Source organism: Esox lucius, chromosome 20, assembly GCF_011004845.1.
Source record: "Esox lucius isolate fEsoLuc1 chromosome 20, fEsoLuc1.pri, whole genome shotgun sequence".
Lineage (NCBI taxonomy): Eukaryota > Metazoa > Chordata > Actinopteri > Esociformes > Esocidae > Esox > Esox lucius.
The window spans coordinates 30,842,751-30,870,498 of record NC_047588.1 but is presented as its reverse complement, the minus strand read 5'-3'; the positions used below and the strand labels follow the sequence as shown (position 1 = coordinate 30,870,498).

The 27,748-nt window shown below is 40.9% G+C and overlaps 4 protein-coding genes across 5 annotated transcripts; all 4 read right to left on the bottom strand.

The window, feature by feature from the left end:
* Positions 1-310: 310 nt before the first annotated feature.
* LOC105018945 (cytoplasmic dynein 1 light intermediate chain 1) lies at positions 311-9,353 on the bottom strand. Of its 2 annotated transcripts, XM_034288907.1 has the most exons (14): positions 9,225-9,353; positions 8,976-9,049; positions 7,633-7,749; positions 6,320-6,550; positions 6,050-6,219; positions 5,707-5,800; positions 5,349-5,484; positions 5,133-5,244; positions 4,748-4,807; positions 4,576-4,620; positions 4,327-4,417; positions 4,016-4,126; positions 2,833-2,856; positions 1,913-1,978 (listed from the first exon to the last, which is right to left on the bottom strand). In XM_034288907.1, the coding sequence occupies exons 1-13, from the start codon at positions 9,314-9,316 to the stop codon at positions 2,834-2,836; spliced, it is 1,356 nt and encodes a 451-aa protein (XP_034144798.1). In that variant the 5' UTR covers positions 9,317-9,353; the 3' UTR covers positions 1,913-1,978; position 2,833. The 2 variants fall into 2 exon arrangements, with proteins under 2 accessions (XP_010883078.2, XP_034144798.1); XM_010884776.4 differs by lacking the exon at positions 2,833-2,856 and having other exon boundaries at positions 311-1,978.
* Positions 9,354-9,877: 524 nt separating this feature from the next.
* LOC105018946 (H-2 class II histocompatibility antigen, E-S beta chain-like) lies at positions 9,878-14,995 on the bottom strand. The gene is made up of 5 exons (XM_034288908.1): positions 14,837-14,995; positions 14,243-14,515; positions 13,860-14,141; positions 11,512-11,625; positions 9,878-11,012 (listed from the first exon to the last, which is right to left on the bottom strand). The coding sequence occupies exons 1-5, from the start codon at positions 14,895-14,897 to the stop codon at positions 10,990-10,992; spliced, it is 753 nt and encodes a 250-aa protein (XP_034144799.1). The 5' UTR covers positions 14,898-14,995; the 3' UTR covers positions 9,878-10,989.
* An 83-nt stretch (positions 14,996-15,078) lies between these two features.
* Positions 15,079-16,357, bottom strand: LOC105018947 (H-2 class II histocompatibility antigen, E-U alpha chain-like). The gene is made up of 2 exons (XM_020041497.3): positions 15,593-16,357; positions 15,079-15,432 (listed from the first exon to the last, which is right to left on the bottom strand). The coding sequence occupies exons 1-2, from the start codon at positions 15,771-15,773 to the stop codon at positions 15,302-15,304; spliced, it is 312 nt and encodes a 103-aa protein (XP_019897056.2). The 5' UTR covers positions 15,774-16,357; the 3' UTR covers positions 15,079-15,301.
* Positions 16,358-22,755: 6,398 nt separating this feature from the next.
* ino80c (INO80 complex subunit C) lies at positions 22,756-27,527 on the bottom strand. The gene is made up of 6 exons (XM_020041496.3): positions 26,777-27,527; positions 24,049-24,165; positions 23,795-23,906; positions 23,560-23,627; positions 23,210-23,370; positions 22,756-22,878 (listed from the first exon to the last, which is right to left on the bottom strand). The coding sequence occupies exons 1-5, from the start codon at positions 26,996-26,998 to the stop codon at positions 23,239-23,241; spliced, it is 651 nt and encodes a 216-aa protein (XP_019897055.1). The 5' UTR covers positions 26,999-27,527; the 3' UTR covers positions 22,756-22,878; positions 23,210-23,238.
* Between the last annotated feature and the right edge of the window lie 221 nt (positions 27,528-27,748).

Here is a 27,748-nt window from a genome sequence, read left to right as displayed (position 1 = left end):
AGGAGCAATGAGTTTGAGTAGCTAGGCAAGTCTGTGCTGTCCAACTAGTTTGAGTTTAAACTAATAATGGATATTTGAAGAAGCAGATTAAGCAAACAAACTAGCATTAGTTATATTGCTCCCTACCTCCTCTGTACCTCATTCTCTTTGGCCTTCGCTCAAAGCAGTTCCAACCTTATCAAGAAAGACTAGCCCGAAAAAAATCTATTTGTGTGGGTGAGATGTTCTTTCTCCCACCTTCTCCATGCACCTATATCAAGCAAATTACAGTTACAGTTGTGCATCCCAAAATAAAGTGATAAAAATAGGATTAAGTTTGTTGTGCAATACCTTTTATTGATATAACAATAACTGGCATATTGTTTTTAAATATGTGCATGATTTTATATTTTGACAAACAATATGGTTCAAAGTGGTTACTACAATTGAAAGAAATTCACCATCCATTAATACTTCTGAGTATCCTCCATGAAAGTGTGCAATCAGGGAAGGGAGGACACTATTTTAGTTGTTTACTGACAAATAAACATCTCTTTGACCACTTGATCACTTATTTGTTTTCGGTTACAGCGAAGAGAAGACTTTAGGATTCATTAATGGAAAGAGCAAATACCCATGAGTAAAATTTTCAAACATGGGTCTAAAAACATATGCTTATTTTTCCTGAGTCCTTATGTCTCAGTTATACACTTTAAAACAAATGTGGTGCATTTTCTGGCGCAAACACGCCCCGCCTGCTGCATCAGCATTGTACCAACGCCCCCCACAGGAGAAGCTGGCAGGTTCCAGAACATTCGCGAGGCAGCTAGCAGCCCCGCCGCATTGGGACCTTGTCAGGGAGTGTATATGAAGGCCCCTGCGGAGCAGGCTGTGGAAGAAGGAAAAAAGAAAAACCAGGAAGCAGAAGATACAGTGCGAGGAGTTGATCAAAAACGAGAAGCAGTCGACGCGTTTGTGTCACACTACCCCGGCCAGGAGACAGAGGGTGCAGAGGCTACCCAGGTTTCAGCCACCCACACCCCTTCCTACCTGTGTCTCTGCCACCCTTAGCTGTCTGTGTCTCTGCACCCCTTAGCTGTCTGTGTCTCTGCACCCCTTAGCTGTCTGTGTCTCTGCACCCCTTTGCTGTCTGTGTCTCTGCACCCCTTAGCTGTCTGTGTCTCTGCACCCCTTAGCTGTCTGTGTCTCTGCACCCCTTGTCCCTGTATCTCTGCCTGTTACAATTTACAGACATGTTATGAGATAACATGGTGAGACAGATGTGTGTTTGGGTCAGACAACCGAAATGTTTTCATGTCGAATCCTTGAACCAACTGTGAAGAATTTCTTGTGCCCTTGGGCACTAAAACCTAACCTAACATGCAAGTTGTTGGGAATAAAAGCATCTGGTAAATTTAAAAGGAACTGCTTGGGCATGAGCAGTACATGCCTATTTCACTTTAATTTTGAATATGTTTTTGTTTTATTCCAAAAACTTGAATCTCTAAATTATCCACGGTTTGTTCATCTAAAAACTATGATAGCTTATTAGATATGGCAAATTAAAGACTTAAACTCTACTAAGGCCACCCAAAAAAATCTGTTACTCTCAATTTAATGTGGGTCTGAAAATACAGCAATAACAGACAGGCAAGTAAGCAGCCTTACTCCTTTTCTCTCCAATATCCAGTGAGCTTATAACTTTATATAATATAATGATGGTTATCATTAAGTCCAGTTTGTGCTGCTTTGGCGGTGTTTTGATGGTCAGGCATGCAGGGCTTGGTCTCATGGCACCCGCTTCCGTTCTGTTCCCAGTCCAGCCCTTGATCCATTTGACAATAAAGGGTATAAAAAGAGGGAGAAGATCCAGCCCGTGTGTGCACTCGTGTGGTGGTGGGGTCAGGGTCTGGGGTTCAGGACTCATCCATGCCCGCTGGGGGTGAGGGTGAGGTGGGGGAGGATGCCTCTGGGTCACCGTCTAGTCCCACCTTTGGATCTGAAAGATAAGAGTTAAGGAAGTAGGTGTTAAAAACACCCTTTCACCAATTCCTGATATTGGGACAAATTAGTCTGTCGTTTTCAAATGGTACCACAAACAAACTGCAAAGTTCTAACCAGCTACCACTGTAGTCTTCAAGAGCCCGAGTAATACAATAAAAACATAGGATATAGGAGGAAATGATGCTGTCCTCTAGTGGCAGACCCAGGTTTCACTTGTAAATATCCTGCTATCTTCTATTTGCACTTCTGGTTAGATGCTAACCGCATTTCGTTGTACTGTACTTGTACTTGTTCAGTGACAATAAAGTTGAATCTTATCTAAATCTAAGGTCTGACAAAAAAAGAATGTGTGGAGAAAAAGAATGAGCAGTATAAAAAACAATGATGCCATGGACACATACAAGCAAAAGCCAATGTAGCATCCAGCCACATCCACTTACATGAGCCAGACAGGCTCTGTGTGTGTGCAGGCATTAAAATAAGGGAACACAGGCAGGACAACAGGCTATTTAATGTAACTGAACAAGTACAAAAGCAGCAGATCAAGAGTATAACAGCACTTAAAGTCTGGGGTATATAAAAGTATATAGCAGAATGCAATGTGGATTGGTGGGCTGGAGTTGCTGCCATCTTGATTTCACTCACCTGGTCTTTTAAAATAAGAGCAAAGGAGGCATGGTAATAGTAATAAGATCACAGAGACAGAGCATGCTCTAGGAATATATACTGTATATATTTTTCACTTTAACTTTAGCAGGGGAGCTCATGCTGAGAGCAAAGGTCTCTTTTGCAGACGAGCCCTGCATCGATACAATATGAGGGCATGCAGGAGTTACACGATACACCGACCTTAGCGGGGCCAGCATCCTGTAACTAACACACACACACACAGGAGGTGAACACACACACACACACACACGTGAGCAATGGACGTAGAGAAGAATCTGGGATTTTTTTTAATTGTGATATACCATTCCTATCATGATATCATTAATAAATTACTATACATTGAAGGTGAAGTGAAAACCAAAAGAAAGAAACGGTCATTAAAGTTATCCAACATCCAACAACTCTACACTACTCCCCTAAAAATTGCTTGTAACTAGAAATCCAAATCTTGAACAGACAATGACCCACTCAGCGGGAAACCTTTGGTCAAACCAGGATTCCAGCACATTCCATAGTGCTTTGTGACTCAAAGGCAGGTACAGAAGCCCAACTACAACTAGATGGGTGTGGGAGTCAACAGATAACTGATGTTTGGTTAAATTCATTTCCTAATATAAGTATACCAAATGGTTGTTCAGTAGTTAGCTGTGGTATTTTCAAAAATAAAATTTTATACTTTTGAGTTAATAAAACAGCTGCAGCTCATTCAGAATGCTGCTGCTCGAATGTTAACCGGACCAACAGAACAGAAAACATCACTCCGGTTTAGGCCCCAAATACATTTCTGATATGTTTACTGAGTATAAACAGAACAGGGCTCTTAGATCCATGAACACAGGTCAGCTAGTAGAACCCAGAGCCAAACTAAATATGGTGAAGCTGCATTTAGCAGTTATTCTGCACCCAAAACTAGCAGAAGAACTTAGACGTGCCCTAAGGGTATACAATAAAAAAAAAAACGTATCTTTTCACGTGCTTATGACTGAGCACTTAAACTTAACCAGACCGTTTAGCCTTACAGCTTTTACAGCTTCCTCATGGAATCTACCAGTTACGTTTTTATTCCACTTATATTTTCTTATTCAATGTTTTACTAAAATTATGTAATTTTGTTGTTTATTATTACAGTATTTCTTTTTATTCTATTGTATTTTTATATTTCTCCTTTTCTTTGTAAAGCACATTGAATTGCTTTAATTTATGAATTGTGCTATATAAATAAACGTGCTTGCTAATAATAAAGTCTATGGTCATTGATTCCTAAATAATATAATGTATATTAGTTACAGAGGTTTGCTACCACTGCCATTTATTCACACTGAAAATTTTTATATTTATATATCTCATTGTAAATATACTACACCTGATTTCCGTACAGTTCTGGGCGTGTTGCCACCCCCACCCCCTTCCACTGACTTCTTGCTCAGCAGACTGTTGAAGAAGTTAGCCAGTACGCCCTCACTGGTCTGGCCACCTAACGGCACCGCACAAAACAAAGACAGACAAAACACAACCATTACTAAGGGTTGAGCATCAAGGTTGGCAGCTCTGCTATCGGGACATTTACACTAATATTATTCCTAATGCACCAAATATCTGCCATCTTAGCCTTTGGCAGCGGTGCTGTCTTAATCAGCTCAGCTGACTGAGTCATCTGGGGACTGTTGCTGGTACCTGGCTGCATGGGCATGACATTGGCTACGTTTGCTGTGGCCGAACGGTTGGACACCCGAGGAGAACCTGTGGGTGCTCTGTTGGTGGTGTCCTGAGGAGAAAAGCAGGGGGCAAGAGATAAGGGAATGTAGGGAGAAGACGAGAGACAAAGGAGACGAGAGACAGGAAGGAGGGAGATTATCTATAATTACACATGACAAGATTTACTGCTTTGGGGTCCTTTTCAGTAAAGTTTCCCCAGACACTTACCACAGGTCTGCCTGCTGCTGCTGGGGGTTGCTTGGACAACAGTGTCTGATGAACAACACAGAACACATCAGTGTGATGGTCCACATAACAGAAGCAACTGGCATGAGTAAGATGTTGGGACAGTTATTCATGTGCAATGTTCTGTTTTATTTAATCTGCACATTTTGCTTACCTGAAACTTTAAAAGAAACACTTGATCGTCCTCCGCTCCTAGTTCTTTTTCATGAACAACCTATACAACAACAAAAACAACAATAAAAAAAGCTATAAAAAAACTATTTTTAGAGACATTTGCTTGGTTTTTGGCACTGTAATCTGATTACAGGAAGGCTCATCCTGGTGAACTGATGTTATTTTAGATTACGGTCCTCATCCTGGGGCCTAGTTAAGGACCTGCCCATATCCTGCATGCCAGCTATAATCTCCTGGGTAACCCTGATCATACCCCTAGAACGTGCCTTTGCCTAGTCTGTAGGAGGTTAGTGTAACGGTTTAGTACCCAAATCCTTAACGTCTGTGGAAAAAGAGGAAATGATGAAATCTGGGAGTGATTTTACCTTTCTAACCGGAGGCTGGATGATAACCTCTTCAAATTTGTCTTCCTTTTTCAACGATTGAAAGTTTTCATATAGAATGGCAACCTTTTTTTCGTTATCCCATCCGGATGGTCTGGAAGACAATAAAAGTATTCCAACAGAATAAGTCATTTCAGTCAACAGAACGGTATGGAGGCTAAACGTTTCATGAGTGAGAACACGAAAAGCCACACTTACATGAACACTGAGTCTTTCTCTACAACCTGGGCAGACAGGTCAAAGGGAAAGCCGTACAACCTGTGGACCAGGTATTTATACAGTAAGTCTATGTTTTTGTTCTCCTTCGTTGACGTGTATAGCAATGCTGCACCATCTGAATAGCCACTTGTCAAGGACACAATATTTACGTAATGGCCACAGACACCTCATTGACCTCTTTCAGCAACATTAGGACCTGCTCTACTCACACAAGAAAGACAAGCAATAAACTGGTGGCTGGACATTGTTAAAAAAATAATAAGTATAGGTTATTAGTTAAAATAATAAAACCAGCAGAATGACATTAAATCAGGAAACCACTAAGGCTTAAGGATACACTGCAAGCAGAAGTGTCGTATGTGAGACTGGATGAAGTCAAAGTGTTCCTCCCGGTAGTCATGATCTTTCTCTAGACTGCCAAAGGTGTCACACTGCAGAGAAGGAGGGAAGCGGAAAGAGGGAAAGACTATGCTGAGAGAGAGAGAGGGTAAGCCAAACAAGACAAGATTGAAAAGGAAATGGAAAAGCAGAGAAAATCAGGAAGTGTGAAACAAAATGATCGATATTCCAGTCTTGCACACATAAGGAAACCTTACTGTACTGCCACCCAGATGACCATTTGAAGTTAATATTAATTTAAGACTTGCCTCTGGCCTAATGCTTGAGGTTGGCCACCCTACCTTTGTGCAGACCACCATAACAGGTACACCCAGGTTGTGTGTGAGCGTGTTATCTCCCAATGGCAGGACCACACACTCCTCCTCAGCGTCCCCAGCAACAGGATTTCTTCTCTGGGGAGAGGCGCTGTGGTCGCCCCCTGGCTCTGTGTACTCCTGGAACTGCCGGACCACTAGGGGCAGGGGACAAGAAGGGGGAGACCCTGTTTGAACCCTGTTTCTACATTTCTGAGCCCCCCCCCCCCCCCATCAATCTCATCTTCTCAGACATACATCTCTGCTCCAAGTCTCTCAGTGTCTCTGGGTTGACTCGGAGCTTGTCAATGTGCTCCCGCAGTACGCTGGCCCACTTCTGCAGGGAATCCAGCACCAGCCACGGCCTGGACATGTCGACTACCAGGAGGGCCATGGTGTCAGCCAGGTTCTCCCCACACACAGCAAACTTCTGAAGGCCTTTGTGATACAGGTCACCGTCCAGAATCCACGCGTTACACATGGCATGATCTGCACAGACACAGGCAGGTGAACAGTTGTAGACAAAAGAAACCAGAGCCAAACTACACTATGGAACTGATCACTGGTGACCCATCATAAACGGACGCCCCAAGCTATATGAACATGTTTAATTATTTAGTTTCATTATGTCCAAAAAGGACCTTTCAGGACATCCTAGTTCCCAGTGGGATATTTCATTTGAATGACCCTCCAAGTTGGAATTACATGTGTAATATTCTGAGAAAATCATGCAACCATAACCTGAATTGCAAAGTTACAATTACCTCATCAATATGGATATTTTCAGACCATATTCTCAAGTGCAATCTGGTCACATGCTCAACCATCTGAAATCTCTATCCAGCTGAAAAGTCCCACATAGCACAATTTGTTTAAAAGACTGACGTAGAGTGACGTCCATTTCTAGCCCAGCAGAGCTTCCCCAAACAGCCTGCTGCACACCTAAACCTCTGAGACAGGGTGAGGTCATTTTTAAACAAGCTGAAATACATTTCTTAACAACAACGTGGTTTTGGAAGAGCTTGGCAAATTCAAACAGGTGATCATGTTACTGGAATGCCCCTTTAAGCAAGATAGCTAGCTAAGTTTGAAATGTAACTCTTAAAGTTAAGCCAGCTAAAATCTTATGGGCTAAAGAACTGTTCTAACTTAAAACCTCAGCCAGTACCACACGCCTCTGTGTCACGAACGCTCTACACGCTGTCAAAGCCGACTCTCCCCTTCCAAAACCAAACCTGCTCCCCCGAACGCTGCATCTCTGGAAATGAATGGTTGCCAAAAAAAGTATGTATGAGATGCTCATGATTGAGCCCTAACATCGGTGATCATTGTCCACCACTATGAACGATAAATACTTTCAGTGACATGATCTCAGTGATTAGCAAATTGAGGAACATATAAAGCTCCAACCAGCAGGTTATCGTGTTGAAGTTAACATTTCTTTAAAAGGTCAGCCAACTCAAGTTTAAAACTGGGATCAAATTTTATTCTCTACAAAGATAAGGTAATGCCTCACATGTATCACTTTATAGTTACTCTGCCTCTTCGTCTCTGACAACAGATCCACTTACCATCAATATCATCATCATGAACATTAAAGTACAGATATTCCAGTCCTCTGCCTTTGACATATTCCTCAACTCCCTGGAGTTTGGCAATCAGAGTGGTCTTTCCCGTTCCTGTATCACCTGCAACAAACATTACACCAATTGTGCAGTTAAATAGCATGCTATAAGCAACAGAAATTAAATGACATTTGCAGCAACAACAGTTCACATTCAGACCAACTCTCCCCTTCAAGCACACTGTAGTAGTAAGTGTTTCACTTGCAATTTTGGTCGACCAGCTTTCAAAAGCTTTACAAACTATATGTTTTTGATATTCCTAAATACTAAAAAAGCTATTTAGGTGACAAAATGATTAATAGATCTTACACAGCAAAGTACTTGTTCACACATTTGAACAGACATTTTTTAGCAACTAAGAAATTACAGAGGGATTTTGGTTGCCCCCATCTGCCATTGTTTGTCTATGGGATTAGGGAAATTCCGTGTCTTTTAGTGTGCAATTTCTGAGAAGCCCTTTGACAAAAATAAATGCTGTATTTCCGGATTTGTTTTTGTATGTACACAAAATACTGTTAAGAAAGAGTAGGCCTATCATTCCATTATAACTGCATATACTGTATATTATGTACATGTTCTTATAATAATTAATTAATAGCAAACTGTAAGCTATTTGAGCATGTTTCTTGTGACCGGTTACTGGTCTGAAACTAAACAGATTTTCATCCAATCATGGGTGATGCATTCTGACAAGGCATTCACAAAATAAATGATCAGGCTTACATCCATGTCAGACATACTCGAACAACAGGTAATATTACGTCCCTCTGGTTCAGACTGTAAATAAGATATCGAATTTGCTTGATTCGAATGTGTTCTGACAAGTTCAGATCTTCTATGGACAATGCCGTTTTCAGGCGTAAACAAAACAATGTCCATGATGTTTCGACAATTTCTGCGTTTTTTTGAACGTATACAACAGCCTTCTAAGATTTGACTTAATGTGATAAACTTTTTCAAACCTTGCAACCATTTTGCAATGCTGACTTAAGAAGAATACACAACGCTAGGTAAAAGGCACGCCCAGGGAGAATCTCAACGTTATACACATCATGCTCAGTCTCCTCACCTCCCTATACCCATTTATTGGATAATAGCCCGAGGTCCCTCCCGTCAGACGTTCTCCTCCAATGGGGTTTGAGGTGGTGAATAAAGGATACGAGGAGTATTACATTGAGATTGCCCCTTTCCTGTCTAGCCAGGACCACTACAATTGCGCATACTCTGGAGCAGGTGGTCAATGTCGGGCGAACAGTACACAATGTAAGCAGAAAATAAAATAAACTTACCCAAAATGAGGGCATTTTTGCCAGACGGCAATTTGGATCGTGAACGGGTTGATACCTCACTCAAAATTGAGGACCTGCAAGAGAAAATAATACCAGATACATTATATCTAGCACCCGCATGCCTGAAAATCATAACGGATGCGCTTCTGCCGAGAACCTGATAGCTCTTATAATTTCCAAGACACACTGACAGGCGAGCTAACTCTTTCTAAAAGCCTTAGATTTGTATAGTTTACGGGCAATATTCACCATAAATTCTGTCCCTCCTCCTCCTCGCTGTTTTGATTTTCTAGAAAATTTAGTGTATTTGCAGTTGACGTAATTCTCACTGCCGAAGCCATCTTCTAGCAGCCTTCAATGGAGCCAGTACCCGGATGTCTGAGTTGGAATAATAGAGGGCGCGTTTCAGATCACCTGAAAAATCAACGATGTAGAGCCACAAAGTTTAAATATTAAGCTAAGAGTAAATGCAGTATCACTGATCTAAACATCTACTTGTAGAACATCTGGGCAGTAGCCTACCATCGACCGAATGAAAGAGAAATTATAAACAAATGCCAAAATAATTTAACATTAGGCTCTAAAGATAAACATAATCTTGGTTTATGCAGAACTAAAATATTGCTTACTTTTGGTCAGGTGCTTGTTTATGTTATATGAAAATATATGAATGCTCAGAAATAAAGTTCTGATAAATGTAACAGTAAGATACTCGACAAATGTACAAAATCTTTAATTTACAAAAGACTATTGACTAGTATTAAAATGTACATGTTTATTATTATTATTATTTTTTTACCAGAATTGCACACATTGTGCACATCAATATGTATATTATTATAGCTTTAACCAATACATATTATTTCTCACTTCAGGAATTTTCTATGCATATTTTATGATATTGAACAAAAAGGTGATTAGTTGTAAATATTTTATTTATTCTAATGTTTGTTAAGGGATGAGATCGAAAGGTAGCATAGAGCTCGACCTTGTATCAAGATTATGGGCCAAATGATCCTTCCTCTTCCAAAATGTAAATGAATGCTAACACCTGCAAAATCGTGATTTGTCAAAAGGACCTGCTGATTATGTCATGCATGCATAGTTTAATTACAGATGGTGCATCGTTTATTTTCACATAGCCTGGACTGTAGAACAAATCAGGAATCACATGAAGATGTAGCCATCTTATGAGATGCAAACTGGGACTGCAAAATAGATGACCTGGAACGCAACCCAATCAGCTGAAGTATGTTTCTTGGTCTTCACTGATGGTAAGCAAAGGATGATTGAAAGCAATAATGGGTATATTTCCTTTTTATTTCCTTTTTATCTTTCCAGTTGTTTTTGCATTCATGTTCGGAATATGAATTCAGGAGGAACACTTCTATTAACCAATCTTTTGTTTTCAATTGACATCATCAAATGATTATATTGTACATTTGTGCCCCAACCATAACAAAAACTAAACTGATTACCTATTAGAATTAACACAGTTTAGAGACAGTCAGACAATGAGAGAGAGGAAAAAATTGAGAAGAGGGTCACCAACATTATTTTGGTGTTAAAATGACTATTGTGCATCATGATGGATGGCTGTCTGATGCCTATCAGAGGAATGTTTCCCATAGACATACATGTTAGACATACATTGTAAAAGTTATAATTGCTTGAGCATGAGCTACAGTCGTAGGAAGGTCTGTTTGTTTAAAGTCTTGTAACATAGCAAGATGTCCCTTGAGCTGAAGAACTACAGAAGTCCCTATTTGAGCGTAAGTTACAGCCGTCAACTAATAGCCTATACAAAGATACAGTTTCAAAGATGAATATGGCGTCAACATATGATTGTAAAATCATGTTGATTTTGTTAGACTGATATAGTACACTAGCAATGATTAATACTGTCACAATACTGTAACAATAGACATATCAGAAAGATTTGTTCTTAGAGTTGATGTCCTTATTTTTGATCCTTCTCCTGAAAGTGTCCCCTCATAGACATAACGTGGCTCCCTCAAATGGGACCCGTTCTGTTGGCTGCGTTCGTGGAGAGAACAGAGAGGGGAAAATCTGTCAGCCCAATACTACAAAGACAAAAAATACTGTACAATATTCAAAAACTCAGTAAACTCCATTACTGTCAAAACCTGATCTAACCTTCATTTGTTAAACTTAGGAGGTTGATAACTAGACATAATAATACTGACTATATACAAGAAAGGTCAACTGCCTTATTTATTTTGATTTCAGCTTTTTTAGTAACCTATTCAGCATGAGGTAGGTTAGCAATTAGAGGTAAGGCCTACAATCGCTGAAGTGTGACAAGTCCTTAACAAAAATGAAACTGATAATCTATTAGCATCAGCACTGTTTAGAGAGAGTGAGAGAAAGGAAACAGTTGAGAAGAGAGTAAAATAACTATTGTGCTTCATGATGTCTGGCAGCATAGCAGTGAATGGACTGTTTGATGCCTATCTGAGGAAGGTTTCCCATAGACATATATAGAATAGATATGCTAAGGCCTGCGGCTCCTCACCAGTAGATTTCTTCCTGTAGTAGATCAATCCCATTGCTACAGAGACCGCCCCCAGCAGCAGTACAGAGGCTCCGATCACAATGTTATTCCTCTCAGACCAAGGAATCGAGGAGTCTGAAATAACACAAGTAACAAAACATTGTTATTAACACTTACCCCAGACTCAATTCAACCACTGTTATTAACACTTACCCCAGACTCAATTCAACCACTGTTATTAACACTTACCCCAAACCCAATTCAACCACTGTTATTAACACTTACCCCAAACCCAATTCAACCACTGTTATTAACACGTACCCCAAACCCAATTCAACCACTGTTATTAACACTTACCCCAAACCCAATTCAGCCACTGTTATTAACACTTACCCCAAACCCAATTCAACCACTGTTATTAACACTTACCCCAAACCCAATTCAACCACTGTTATTAACACGTACCCCAAACCCAATTCAACCACTGTTATTAACACTTAACCCAAACCCAATTCAACCACCGTTATTAACACTTACCCCAAACCCAATTCAACCACTGTTATTAACACTCACCCCAAACCCATTTCAACCACTGTTATTAACCCTCACCCCAAACCCAATTCAACCACTGTTATTAACACTTACCCCAAACCCAATTCAACCACTGTTATTAACACTTACCCCAAACCCAATTCAACCACTGTTATTAACACTTACCCCAAACCCAATTCAACCACTGTTATTAACACGTACCCCAAACCCAATTCAAACACTGTTATTAACACTTACCCCAAACCCAATTCAACCACTGTTATTAACACTTACCCCAAACCCAATTCAACCACTGTTATTAACACTTACCCCAAACCCAATTCAACCACTGTTATTAACACTTACCCCAAACCCAATTCAACCACTGTTATTAACACTTACCCCAAACCCAATTCAACCACTGTTATTAACACTTACCCCAAACCCAATTCAACCACTGTTATTAACACTTACCCCAAACCCAATTCAACCACTGTTATTAACACTTACCCCAAACCCAATTCAACCACTGTTATTAACACTTACCCCAAACTCAATTCAACCACTGTTATTAACACTTACCCCAAACCCAATTCAACCACTGTTATTAACACTTACCCCAAACCCAATTCAACCACTGTTATTAACACTTACCCCAAACCCAATTCAACCACTGTTATTAACACTTACCCCAAACCCAATTCAACCACTGTTATTAACACTTACCCCAAACCCAATTCAACCACTGTTATTAACCCTTACCCCAAACCCAATTCAACCACTGTTATTAACCCTTACCCCAAACCCAATTCAACCACTGTTATTAACACTTACCCCAAACCCAATTCAACCACTGTTATTAACACTTACCCCAAACCCAATTCAACGACTGTTATTAACACTTACCCCAAACCCAATTCAACCACTGTTATTAACACTTACCCCAAACCCAATTCAACCACTGTTATTAACACTTACCCCAAACCCAATTCAACCACTGTTATTAACATTTACCCCAAACCCAATTCAACCACTGTTTTTAACTCTTACCCAAAACACAATGTAAATAACCCTGTTTTTTTTAACAAACCCGTGGGTTTATTAATCATTAGATCACTATTAGAATGAGCAACAGCCCATTTAAACTTATTCTTCTGCATTTTAATCAATTCACCTATTGCAGCTTTGACTGTAATAGAAGTGTTACAAAATTGCAGTGAGAACCATGTAGGATGGATTCAAAATCACTTCAAATAGTGAGTTCCATGTTAACATGAACAAACTTGAACATGCCAGTATTTAGAAATGTAGGCACTATAGTGAAGATTTTTGAATTGAGAAACTCTCCTTTGAATGAAAACAGTTCTCTGGTCACCCCTCTGAGCCTGGGTCCTCTCTAGGTTTCTTCCTGAAATTTGACCTTCTTAGGGAGTTTTTCCTAGCCACTGAAATTCAACACTACTGTTGTTTGCTCCTTGGGGTTTAAGGCCGGGTGTCTCTGTAAAGCACTTTGTGACAACTGCTGTTGTAAAAATGGGATTACATTAACATTTTAGTAATTTAGCAGACCCTCTTATTCAGGGCAATGTAATTAAGGTGAAAAGTCTTGCTCAACGGTACATATTCAAAGAATATCTGAAAGAATCTGGCAGTGGCCAAATGCTAAATTGACCACTACACCCTATGCACTTCTGAGAGGGTTTGATAGGTGTCGGTAATGAGGTGATTACTCCACCTTGCACTCAGGCTGGGTGTAAGATTGACCATACTTCTAACATCAAATCTAATCCTCTCAGTTTTGGGCTTTAGGAGTCCATTTTGCATTGGGCTCATCTTACCCCAGTCATGTAGCTGAGGCTCAGTGAGGCTGTAATGCTCCACCATACAGGTGATTATCTCTCCAGCTGTGGGTGTGTACTCCAGGTATGAGTGGATCTGGTAGCTCCAGTCACTGTCAGCCAGCTGCTCTGTGGAGCTCACATCCGAGGTAACTTTCTGTCCGTTTTTCAGCCATGTCACTATAATATCTTTGGGGTAAAACCTGTAGGCGCTGCACACAAGCATGGCTGAGTGTCTGGTACCAGACGGCTCTGCCAAACTCAGCCTGACCTGGGGCTTCACTGTAGGAGGAAGACCAGAAAGTGTTCTTCATATTCCCCATATTCTCTTTCCATGTTCATTTTTCATTTGTCTGTTCTTCTCAATGTATTTATATACTCACATGTCTTATTCATTATGTACTCGTACATCAGAGGGATGTTTCTTCTGCAATATTGGTCAAAATAAAATTGTATTTTGTGTCTAGAATCAGGTTCATCATTGACGCTATCTACCAACTTCTTCACCCACTCGGTGTTGGCTGTAAATCTATTTGTTGAGCTGTTGTATTCTGCCACCAACCCCTTGTTGATGTTCAGGTTCAGCACGAGCTCAGTATCACGAAGATCCTTGGAGTTGAACTGACACTTCATCTGGATGTGTCCGAAATAGCTCACTGCCAAATAAGGGGGAATTAGAAAAGGACACTAACAAGGTTTCTCTCTACCGTCTTTCATGACATAATCCAAACATCAAACCAGAGGAAACACTGCAATCCAGTTGATGACTGAAATTTATTTTCATTTTTCTGTTATTGTCAAGCAGGAACCTGTGAGGAATCATTTTGTGATGTAACTGATATAAATATGAATAATATATGACCATTTAAGCTTATTTGTTTAAATGCTTTGAATTTGGAGAGTATTTTTAAACCATTCAAATTATTTCCAGTGATCTCGATCACACCTGTAGGGCAAAATAGTTCATTTGTACTCACCTACACCAGACAGAGAGAAGAGGAGCAGTAGATGGATGATTGAAAGGTTTAACCCAGACATATCTTACAGTTAGAACAGGTCAAGTGCACATATTGTTGTGTGGAAAATGGTGTCCTGTTTTTATGACGAAACAGAATCTGGTGCGGAAAGAGGATTTTCCAGAATAACCACATTCTAGTTTTTCCAGTTGGCCTTACTGTAGTAACAGAAATTGTTTAAATACTTCCCCATATTTACCACACAACAGTGTATTCTATTGACATAACCCATATGTAAGTCATTAATGTGCATTTTATTTACATTCGTTATTAAGAATACGTTACATTCAATACAGCTCTGTATACAATACATGTGATAAATCAATAGTTGCTATTAAGAGCTCATATTATTCCATTCTTTGTCACGTTTCCCTACAAAATGGTAAAAGTGAGGACTTTTCCCATGTTAAATGTGTCATCCACTACTCAGTTGAACTGTTGTCCTTTGACATAGAGGAATATTCCAGAAGCCACCCCCAATAGCCCCAGAACCAGGCCCAGTCCACAGAACACAGCAGAGCCAGCACTGGAGCCATTCATCTCACTGTTCTTATACTCTGGGGACAGAAGGAGAGTGAAATCATCAGAACCAATAAGGGATGCTTTCATTGATCATATCTACAGCATCCCGCAGAGGAAATACTTCATTTGAAAACATTTCCCTGAATTTCATTGATAGTTTAATTAGGTAAAGACTTTAAAGAAACAGCTTCCTACCCCAGAACCTGGTTTGGGGTTTGTTCAAGGCAGTGTGCTCCACAGTGCAGGCATAAATGTCCCCCTCCTCTGGGGTGAAACTCAGGGTAGAAAACTGGTGGAATGTTCCATCTTTATTAGGATAGTATTGACTAAGAGATGTTCCCTCAGTCACCTCCATGCCATTCTTCTTCCAATACATTTTCACAGGGGGGGGAAAAAAATTATTCCCAAAACAGATGAGAGTATTGTTTTCCCCAAGCTTCACATCCTCTCTGGAGTAGATGGTGCTCTCAGGGGCTTCTGGGGGTAGCAGAAATCATGCAACAACACTTATTCTGAAACATATTGGTCAGTAACAATGCATTGTCTTGCTTTTTGAGATGAGTGCTCTGGCATATGTGATAATGACTGCAATCTAAAATGAGCATTTTTGTTCTTATACATATCATAGAAATGTCTTAGTCTTACCCTGAAAATATGAGTGCTCACATTTTTCTCAAAAACATGTTTCCTGAACCCTCTGGAGTTTTTATTAACCCAATCTAATAGAAGTACCTCAAAACTAATATTGATGATAATAAACATATACTGTAAAAAGCATTGTTTTGCCCAAATGGTTCAGAAAAAAAAAGACTGCAAAAAATAAATAGCAAAAACAGTCCAGTCCTATTCTGGGCTCAAACATAGTGAGGGCCATATACTTTATTTTATTTATATACCATTCATATAATTTTTTAGATGTATCTTTTTTTTTAATCAATTTGCCAAAACTCTTCTTCCTTTTTCCTCTCTACTGCCTTAAGCCTTCCTTCCAAGATGCTCAGGTGGTCTTCCACATGGACTGTCTTTTCTGGTCCGGAGCTGGCCAGCCCCAGTAGAACACACCCAAACACCAGGCCTGCCAGTCATAATAGCTCAGTAATAGCAATAATATAAAAGCTAATTATTATTCCGTTAATTAAAATGATTCAAACCTGTGTTAAACCTGTATGGATAAGGGCCCACATGTATGGTGTCTTCATACACACTGAAGAGGATGGATCAACAGCATATCTATGTATTACAGCTGGAGATTTGCAGAAGTTGGTTGAATCATGTGGTCTACAATTACACTCCACCTCCACATCAAAAGGCTATTTGGACACCTTAGCATAATAATGGCTTTATTCTCATCATAAACAGTGCCAGGACCTTGCCAAACCTTGTTAGGATACATGGAATCATGGACTGTGACGTACCAGGACATTTTAGACCAAAATCTACCTGCCAAGAGTCTGAAACCTGGAGCTTGGTCGTTTGATCTTGCAGCAGGAGAATGATCCAAGATATTCCTTCATGACCCACTCCAAAATGTCTTACTGACCACAGATTTTTTTTTTAAATGGCCAAACCATTCTCCAGACCTGAACCTCATTTAAACCCTGTGGAGAAAGCTAAAGAGGATGGTCTACAAGCAAGGACCAAAGTCTGCATGGATGGTCTCTAATCCCTGTCTATGTCCTCTTACTTCACCAAATGATATAGTAGAAGACTCAGGGCTGTTATCTTGGCATAGGGAGGCAGCATCAAAAACTAAATGTAATAGTGCATTAAATGTGACAGGTTTTTTTGGGAAAAATATTTGTTGATAAATAATTACCGGTACCCTCTTCTTTGAAACATTAAAGGTTTGAATTCTCAAATATTTGGAGTGTAAGATCAGGCAAATGAACAACAATAAATGCATAAAAATCATAGCTAATTTTGGTCATCTTTACAGAGGAGGCTATCACTCTGTATCTTGTGCATGTTCAGTCATCATTGCCAAAGTTGATTTGGTCTTTACCTTTTACCTCAGGTGGAGACCTTTCTTCCGCTGTCCAAATCTTTAAAACATCCCGACAAGTTTGAATGTTTCTAAACGCATCTCTGAGGAAAATGCCATGAGTGAAATAGACATTGGAAAATGACTCAGTGTCACCAGGTAACATCCATACTACCTCTCTTCTTTGGAAATCGGCATGTACTATTTCGTTCCCATCCAACTGAATTTCAGCCTCATCGTCTCCTTCCTCACGACAGCCAAATACATAAATGGCCTCATGAGGAACTGGAAACCCAAACAAAAGATACATAAACATTATTTAAATGACAATCTGTATTCAGCAGGATATCTTCTCATAAACCTTACAATGGTACCCAAATAAAGATATAAGAAGAAATAGGAAATAGGAAAACTCCAATAGGAATCCCATGACGCTTCTACATCAAGATAAAAGGTGAATGACAGACACTAGATAAATAAATGAGAAAAAGCTTGTAATGCAAAAGTAAATACTTTCAGCAAATGCCCAAAAAATCCCGGTGAGAAAGACAATAGCCACGGAAACGTTCATATCAGCTTGAGAGTGTGGTAGAGCTCTCCTGTGAGTGTGTGGCAGAGATCACAATTCACACACATCTCACACACTTTGATGATAACACAGATGAACATGCACTTTCTAGAACCAATGAAAAAATGTATTTACTGGTGACCAACTGTATCCAGGAAGAATATTTATTCAGGAAGTTAGAGGACTTTCCTGGTGTGCACCGAGCACCTTAATCCTGTTTTGTCCATCCAATGCCACCAGGGGGCACTGTCAGCAATTGAAACTAAAGCACTCGTGCAGTCAACTGAAACCTCAACTACCAGAACACTTAGGCACAGATGCGGTTTGTGGACTCTGCATTCATCATCATCCTCCTCAAAGAACAAGACACTCTTCTATGTCAATGTGTAGCTCCATCTGTCAGTGGATAACTAACCGTTTGACCGATAAACACAACTAAAGATGGCCATACACATTTTGGACTCTCAGGACGAGAGCACTGCAAGGACGTGTGCATTTATCCCTTCTCTATCCGCTCTAAACCAACTGTCCTCAGGGCCAGTTCTAGCCATAAGCAACATAAGGTGTTGCTTAGTGCCCCAACCACTAGGAGAGGCGACCCCAAATCAGATTTTGCTTAGGGCCCCCAAAAGGCTAGATCTGGCCCTGACTGTCCTGAAAGTGTAAGCCTACATCACAGAGCCTCAATGTGAATGAAGGCATTTCTGGGCCGAAGGACACTTCCTGCAGGACGATTGGATGTAATGGAGATGAAGGTTCACAGGGCGAACAGAGGAGAGCGTCAATGTTTGGGGCTGATCCCTCTCACCTTGAAAACTGTTCTCCCCTCTGGCAGAAGGTTGAGGTCTATCAGGACCAAAACCTCTCGCCACAAGAACAGTTTCTTTCCTACTCCAGTAGGCTTCATGAACATGCTCCTGTAGCCAAACTGACTATAACCCCTCCCACACACACACACACAACCCTCAACTGGACAAATCTATAACCCCTCCCCACACACACACACACACACACACACAACCCTCAACTGGACAAATCTATAACCCCTCCCCACACACACACACACAACCCTCAACTGGACAAATCTATAACCCCTCCCCACACACACACACACACAACCCTCAACTGGACAAGTCTATAACCCCTCCCCACACACACACACACACACAACCCTCAACTGGACAAATCTATAACCCCTCCCCACACACACACACACACACACACACACAACCCTCAACTGGACAAATCTATAACCCCTCCCCACACACACACACACACAACCCTCAACTGGACAAGTCTTGCACCGTACATATTTTTTTGTAATTTATTAATCCTCAGTCTACTGTTGTTACGCTCAGCCCATTGGCATTGGTTTTTCTTTCCCTTATTCCTTATGTATAAAATGTTTCTCCAACGGACCAGCACAAATCAATCAATCAAATGTATTTATAAAGCCATTTTTACATCCGCAGTTGTCACAAAGTGCTTTTACAAAACACCCAGCCATAAACACCAAGGAGCAAACAACAATAGTGTTGAATTTCAGTGGCAAGGAAAAACTCCCTAAGAAGGGCGAAATTTAGGAAGAAATCTCGAGAGAACCCAGGCTCAGAGGGGAAACCAGTCCTCTTCTGGCTGTGTCGGGTGAACATATTAAGAGTACAAATTGCAATGATTAATAAATGCATGTGGGCTGAGTCCAGAGTCTATTTAAACTTAGTCCAGGTCGGAAGCATGACCAGATGGACAAGAACAGGGACAACACAGGGGAGGGGGAGGTGTCAGCACAGTGGCAGCTGAAATCGTCAGGCATCGTCTTGATCGGCAACACAACCAGGAGGACTTTGGACAGGGACAGCAACGGGTCTTTCAAGCCAGGTACTGCTCAGGTGTGGGCCAAGACCTCATGTCCTTCTAAGTTTAAAACAGCAGGAGACAGGGAACATTTAGAAGATGGATTCCTTAGATCTCCAGGGATTTATAGTGGAGAAGGATGCCTTGTTGATGCTAGAGGTCAGAGGAGAATGGGCCGACTGATTCAAAGTGATAGAAGAGCAACTTTGACTGAAATAACCACTCGTTACAACCGAGGTATGCAGCAAAGCATTTGTGAAGCCACAACACGCACAACCTTGAGGCGGATGGGCTACAACAGCAGAAGACCCCACCGGGTACCACTCATCTCCACTGCAAATAGGAAAAAGAGGCTACAATTTGCACGAGCTCACCGAAATTGGACAGTTGAAGACTGGAAGAATATTGCCTGGTCTGATGAGTCTCGATTTCTGTTGAGACATTCAGATGGTAGAGTCAGAATTTGGCGTAAACAGAATGAGAACATGGATCCATCATGCCTTGTTACCACTGTGCAGGCTGATGGTGGTGGTGTAATGGTGTGGGGGACGTTTTCTTGGCACACTTTAGGCCCCTTAGTGCCAATTGGGCATCGTTGAAATGCCACGGCCTACCTGAGCATTGTTTCTGACCATGTCCATCCCTTTATGACCACCATGTACCCATCCTCTGATGGCTACTTCCAGCAGGATAATGCACCATGTCACAAAGTTCTAATCATTTCAAATTGGTTTCTTGAACATGACAATGAGTTCACTGTACTGAAATGGCCCCCACAGTCACCAGATCTCAACCCAATAGAGCATCTTTGGGATGTAGTGGAACGGGAGCTTCGTGCCCTGGATGTGCATCCCACAAATCTCCATCAACTGCAAGATGCTATCCTATCAATATGGGCCAACATTTCTAAAGAATGCTTTCAGCACCTTGTTGAATCAATGCCACGTAGAATTAAGGCAGTTCTGAAGGCAAAAGGGGGTCAAACACAGTATTAGTATGGTGTTCCTAATAATCCTTTAGGTGAGTGTATATATACAGACGTGCTCAAATTTGTTGGTACCCTTACAGCTCAGTGAAATAATGCTTCATTTCCTCCTGAAAAGTGATGAAATTGAAAGCTATTTTATCATGTATCCTTGCATGCCTTTGGTATGTCATAGAATAAAGCAAAGAAGCTGTGAAAAGAGATGAATTATTGCTTATTCTACAAAGATATTCTAAAATGGCCTGGACACATTTGTTGGTACCCCTTAGAAAAGATAATAACTGGATCATAGTTATATATCAAACTAATTAGTTTCTTTAATTAGTATCACACGTCTCCAATCTTGTAATCAGTCATTCAGCCTATTTAAATGGAGAAAAGTTGTCACTGTGCTGTTTGGTATCATTTTGTGCACCACACTGAAAATGGAACAAAGAAAGCAAAGGAGAGAGTTGTCTGAGGATATCAGAAAGAAAATAATAGACAAGCATGGTAAAGGTAAAGGCTACAAGACCATCTCCAAGCAGCTTGATGTCCCTGTGACAACAGTTGCAAATATTATTAAGAAGTTTAAGGTCCATGGAACTGTAGCCAACCTCCCTGGGCACGGCCGCAAGAGGAAAATCGACCCTAGATTGAACAGAAGGATAGTGCGAATGGTAGAAAAAGAACCAAGGATAACTGCCAAAGAGACGCAAGCTGAACTCCAAGGTGAAGGTATGTCAGTTTCTGATCGCACTATCCGTCGCTTTTTGAGTGAAAGTGGGCTCCATGGAAGAAGACCCAGGAGGACTCTTTTAAAAGAAAAACATAAAAAAGCCAGACTGGAATTTGCTAAAATGCATATTGACAAGCTACAATCTTTCTGGGAGAATGTCCTTTGGACAGATGAGTCAAAACTGGAGCTTTTTGGCAAGTCACATCAGCTCTATGTTCACAGACGAAAAAATGAAGCTTTCAAAGAAAAGAACACCATACCTACAGTGAAACATGGAAGAGGCTCTGCTATTTTTTGGGACTGCTTTGCTGCGCCTGGCACAGGGTGCCTTGAATCTGTGCAGGGCACAATGAAATCTCAAGACTATCAAGGCATTCTGGAGCGAAACGTACTGCCCAGTGTCAGAAAGCTCGGTCTCAGTCGCAGGTCATGGGTCCTCCAACAGGATAATGACCCAAAACACACAGCTAAAAGAATGGATAAGAACAAAATATTGGACTATTCTGAAGTGGCCTTCTATGAGTCCTGATCTGAATCCTATCGAACATCTATGGAAAGAGCAGAAACTTGCAGTCTGGAGAAGGCACCCATCAAACCTGAGACAGCTGGAGCAGTTTGCTCAAGAGGAGTGGGCCAAACTACCTGTTAACAGGTGCAGAAGTCTCATTGAGAGCTACAGAAAACGTTTGATTGCAGTGATTGCCTCTAAAGGTTGTGCAACAGAATATTAGGTTAGCGGTCCAGTCATTTTTGTCCAGGCCATTTGCATTTGTTTTCTTATTTACAATATTATGTTGAATAAAAAATTAAATTTTCTATTAAATATGTTATAAACAATGGTGGATGCCAATTACTTTTGTCAGTTTCAAGTTATTTCAGGGAAAATTGTGCATTCTTCATTTTTTGTGGAGGGGTACCAACAAATTTGAGCATGTCTATATATACACATTCATACATACACACACACACACACACACACACACACACACACACACACACACACACACACACACACACACACACACACACACACACACACACACACACACACACACACACACCCCTTTAAAACTGTACAGCAGGTCATAGAATTATTGTCAAAACTTATAAGAATTATTTTGCTTCATTACTATAAAAAAAATAGAACATTGTCATAGAGAGGGCAAACAAAACATACGGCAACTCAAACCTGGAATTGATAGCAGTGAAACTGCCATGTTCATATTAAAAAACAAAATTATTGGATACGTAGTAGAAAAGCAGAGCATCATCTTTATTTCTATAAATATGCATATGTATAAAACAAATGAAAAACAACTACAAATACACCCATGCAGTCGCCAATTCACCTCATCCAGATTCCAGCTTTAACATCCTACAACAGCATAAGAAACACACAAATGTGAGGATTCCCAACAGGTTTATGGCGCCATCATACCAGGAGACAAAGGCAATCTCAATCACTCTTTCAACTATTGAAATCCTCATATAATCACCAACATGACCTGGGCCAAATTGGAAGGCAGTCTTATCGCTATCTTGTGATAACAAAACAAAAAGGTCTCATTTGGTTTTTAGTCTGTAACCGGCCCCGTCTGTCGCTACTCCATGAGGAATGTGAGATGTCCCTGAGTGAGGCAACACTGATCCACTGCCAGGGTCACTTTGTTCTCCAATGTCTTTCCCAGGCCAGGTCAGACACTTACTGAACTCCACCTCCCAGCAGGCTTTGTGGTCAGGGTACAATGCAGGTGGCCTTGCGGAGCGCCAGGTAACCAGTAACGGTGTCAGTGGGGAGCAGACGCAAGTAGGAGAATTCCTCAGATGACGTGAACCTCAGCTTAGTCTGTGGGTCCGTATAGTTTGCCTGAAACAAAGAAACATGTCATATTGTAGATTAAGTGAAATTGCAATAAGAAGTATATAGTGTGTGTGTGTGTGTAGATTACCTGACGCATACAAATCGAAAAAAGCTTGTATGAGGTTAAGCGCAAGTGGAGAGCATTTTGTCGGAGTGTGACGAGAACATTCATGTGACAGTTTGTCAGGTACTCACAGGGAGCCCTGAGATGTCGGAGTATTTCTTGGCCGGCTTCAGAGAAGGAGGGGCATCAATGCTGTAGTCTGTGAACACAGCAGGGTCAAAGGTGAAATCCAAGCACAGAAATAAGCCTTGGGTCATGGTGCAGAACATTAATAGTTACAGAGCCTGCTGTTAATATCCAAACAACATTTTCAGTCTAAACCACATTCAATCGAAAACACGAAGTCAGACGCATATAATCACTCACAGTTAGGATCATTGACCTTCCAGGGAAGAGTCCGTTCCACTGCAAGGATCTGTTTCAGGTTTTTCCAGGTCCGGTTCTTTTTTCCAGCCGCTGCACCCCCTATCCCAGAATGCTATAGAGAAAAGAGGAGAGATGGGACCTGGGAGGGAGGCCTAAAGTATAATGTAAAACCAAGTGAGGCAAAGACAGAAAATGTTCTTATAAAAAAAAAAATCCCCAAAGTGCCCCCACCCCAATCTCCTCGCCCCACTCACCACAAACATGGGGTCTTTGAAGGGCATGGGTTTGGCTGCAGGGTCCGCAGTGGCTGGGCCTACAGCGTCAGACACTCCCACTGCTTTACCCTCCAACACCGACTCCAACACACAAACCTACAAGTCCACACCAGGGGTGCAATCAAAAGGAAGCAACGGTTTTGGGAGTTCAAATAGAACTATGCCATGAACAACAAACACGACTCTTTGACGTTTAAGGAATCACACGGAACATATTCAATGTTTGGCAAATAAACAAGGCTGAGGAAACTGCCATTTATTTAAAAAAAACATTGCATTAGTCCCAGTATTGCATCTCTGAGCACAAGCAGAGTGAGAAACCTCCTACGGCTCCTACGGCTACAGAACCTTCCTCATGACCTTGTGATCTTTCTTCAAACTATACCATAACGTTCTTCACCAAATGCTATTTCAAGATGATCCGTATTCACTAGATGGAGTTGGGTTTATGTAAAAACTACATTTTCCTGTTGCATAGAGTGGTCCAGCCGCAGCCACTCGTCCGTACATACACCTGCAGTGTGGCTTTGTATGCGACTTATTCCTCTTTCAGTAAAACAAACTTTTGTCATACTCAAAAAAAATTGTATCTTAGAGAAATTTATTTTCATAGCAGGTTGGTTTCTCTGGCATGAAATAGCCCATACACATACCATCAAGTCTTCTACACGGGCTGAACCATATATCAACCTGGATGCAGGAAGTGTAGGCAACACTACAATCCATTCTACAGCCCTGTTTCCAAAAAAAGTTGGGACGCTGTGTAAAATGTAAAGAAAAACAGAATGCAATGATGTGCAAATAATTTAAACCCTATATTCAATAGAAAATAGTACAAAGACAACATATCAAATGTTGAAACTGAAAAAAGTTATTGTTTCTTACAAACATGCTCACTTTGAATTTGATGTCAGCAACAAGTTTTAAAAAAAAGCAGGGAAAGGGGCAACAAAAGACTGGAAAAGTTGTGTAATGCAAAAAATAATTCTGGTGGAACATGTCACAACTAATTAGGTCAATTGGCAACAGGTCAGTAACATGATTGGGTATAAAAAGAGCATCCCAGAGAGGAGGCAAATAGTGTAACTATTTAATAACATTACTCAACATAAAATTGCAAAGAGTTTGGGGATCCCATCATCTACAGTACATAATATCATTGAAAGATACAGAGAATCTGGAGAAATCTCTGTACGCAAGGGACAAGGCTGAAAACCAATATTGGATGGCCGTGATCTTCGAGCACTCAGGCGGCACTACATTAAAAACAGATAAATCTGTAGTGGACATTACTGCATGGGTTCCGGAACACTTCTGAAGACCATTATCTGTGCACACAGTACGTCAGAGCAACCACAAATGCAAGATAAAACTACCATGCAAAGAAGAAACCATATATAAACAAGATCCAGAAATGCTGCCGCCTTTTCTGGGCCAGAGTTCATTCAAGATGGACTGAGGCAAAGTGTAAAACTGTCCTGTGGTCTGACTAATGAACATTTTATATTATTTTTGGGAATCTTGGACGTTGTGTCCTCCGGACTAAAGAGGAGAGGGACCATCCGGCTTGTTATCAACACACAATTCAAAAGAAAGCATCCATGATGGTATGGGGGTGCATTTGTGCATCTTGTACATCTGTGAAGGCACCATTATGCTGAACAATATATACAGGTTTTGGAGCTGCCAGCCAGACGACCTCTATTTCAGGGAAGGTCTTGCACATATCAAAACAGCATGGCTCCGTAGTAAGAGTGTGGGTGCTAAACTGGCCTGCCTGCAATCCAGACCTGTCACACACTGAAAACATTAGGAGTATTATGAAACAGAAAATACAACAAAGGAGACTGCCAACTGTTGAGCAGCTGCAATCCTAAATAATGCAAGGATGGGTAAACATTTCACTTTCAAAACTACAGCTATTGTTCTCCTCAGTTCCCAAACGCTTACAGAGTATTGTTAAAAGAAGAGGTGATGCAACACAGTGTTGCGTCTGTCCCAACGTTTTTGAAACATGTTGTTGTCATCAAATTCAAAATGGGCATGTCTTTGTAGAACTTTCAATTAAATATAAATAAATGATAAAATATTTGGACATCATTGCATTCTGGTTTTATCTGCATTTTATGCAGCATCCCAACTTTTTGGAAACTGGGTTGTAAGATTCAGAAATCCACTGTCCCATCATTCAATATGGATTTATCCAAGAGTTCAAAGACAACATCCAAAATAGGTTTCTTTAATTAGTTTTCTTCAGGTATTTCGTAGTATTTCATAACATTCTTAGACACATTTTATATTGCATTCTTGACAACTATGCAGATGCCTGCGTCAATATCGGAGCCGTCCCAGGACAAGTCGTGCGTTTTTTCCAGTTAGACTTTGCGTGGGTAATGGCAATAAGTATGATGTACATCTGATATGTCCCCAGTTAAGTTCCATATCTTGGTAACTCAGGGAACTTTTTGGACATAATGCTATTCTGAATGGCTCTATTCTGAGCAGTGGAACCAATCACATGCATGTGTCATTATAATGTAATAATTTGTAAAAACAAACATTTTTTTTGTTAACTGTCACTCCAAGCCTGTCCAGACTAACTCTCGGTAAAATCCCATTGGGGTTGAGTTAACTTGTGTGTGAATATAGCTGTATTATATATGGCTGGCCTGGAACAACCTACCCTACCCTACATTAGTTACCATACCTGTGTTTGTTGTGTCGGGTTTGCGGTGGGTAGGAGTTTCTTTTTCTTGTTGTTGTTCCCACTGGCCGGTACAGCAAGCGAAGTGGCTGGGCTGGCAGGTCGCTTCTTACCGCGGATAGCGGCCGGGCTAGATGCCATCACCAAAGTCTGTGTTTTAACGGCTGGCGAAGCCGAAACCATCACCGCAGCTGCTATACAACGGTTACGGGTCGGAGAAGCCATTTTTTTGAAAACGAATTACGCAACAAACAAAATGCACTTAAACTACCATAGTCCATTCTATTCTCGTCGCAAGTAATTATGAACCTTCTATCAAATATTTCCTTCCGGGTCAAATATATTTCCAGAGGGCCTTTTTCAAAATACAGGTCCGCGTTGTTTAGGTCTACTACGAACCCTACACCCCCATATCAACTCAGTGACCCGGACAGATGAAACGTAGATAAAATTAGTGATGTTATGTTTGAAACCAAAGCTTCGGAGATTGCATCGACCTCTCTGTGAAGTTTATTCAAGCTAATTTTAGTGTCGCTTAAATATCCAGACTCATCCATGACGTCCGAATGTTTATTTCGTTACCACATTGGTGTGGTACTGCCCAGTCTAAAAATGATCAAAAATGAATTATAATTATGCTCCAACGAAGCACCTATTACAGCACTTTTTCCGCACCATACCGTGTTGGTGTGAGACGTAATCTGTAACAATTTGACTGCTGTTAATTATTGTGATCAGCAGGTGTCACTAGTCTACAATGTGTTAATCAAAGCCTCGTTTGATGAACCTATTTTCGACCCCACTCTCTGGAAAGCTTCTCAGTATGTGTGAGCCGGACGGGGGTCTCCACAACAAGGGAGCGCCTAGTCTCGCGAGGCCACACCTTCAATCTCGTCTGGCCTTCTTGGAGAGGAGGGTATATCAGCAGACCGAAAGTCGGGGGCATGACTTAATATGGGGGTTCCGCATTGATTA

Coding starts and splice junctions, on each gene's coding strand:
- LOC105018945 (XM_010884776.4), bottom strand. CDS start 9,316: ATGGCTTCGGCAGTGAGAATTACGTCAACTGCAAATACACTAAATTTT. Junction 6,220..6,319: donor GAGAGACTTGGAGCAGAGAT/GTATGTCTGAGA, acceptor CCCTGCCCCTAG/TGGTCCGGCAGTTCCAGGAG. Junction 1,979..4,015: donor CAGAACTGTACGGAAATCAG/GTGTAGTATATT, acceptor CTTATCTTTCAG/ATCCAAAGGTGGGACTAGAC.
- LOC105018946 (XM_034288908.1), bottom strand. CDS start 14,897: ATGTCTGGGTTAAACCTTTCAATCATCCATCTACTGCTCCTCTTCTCT. Junction 14,516..14,836: donor CTTCTCTCTGTCTGGTGTAG/GTGAGTACAAAT, acceptor CTTATTTGGCAG/TGAGCTATTTCGGACACATC. Junction 11,626..13,859: donor GCCTCAGCTACATGACTGGG/GTAAGATGAGCC, acceptor GTGTTATTTCAG/ACTCCTCGATTCCTTGGTCT.
- LOC105018947 (XM_020041497.3), bottom strand. CDS start 15,773: ATGTATTGGAAGAAGAATGGCATGGAGGTGACTGAGGGAACATCTCTT. Junction 15,433..15,592: donor ACCCCAAACCAGGTTCTGGG/GTAGGAAGCTGT, acceptor TTCTGTCCCCAG/AGTATAAGAACAGTGAGATG.
- ino80c (XM_020041496.3), bottom strand. CDS start 26,998: ATGGCTTCTCCGACCCGTAACCGTTGTATAGCAGCTGCGGTGATGGTT. Junction 23,907..24,048: donor TCAAAGACCCCATGTTTGTG/GTGAGTGGGGCG, acceptor TTTTCTCTATAG/CATTCTGGGATAGGGGGTGC. Junction 23,628..23,794: donor GAAGGTCAATGATCCTAACT/GTGAGTGATTAT, acceptor CTGTGTTCACAG/ACTACAGCATTGATGCCCCT.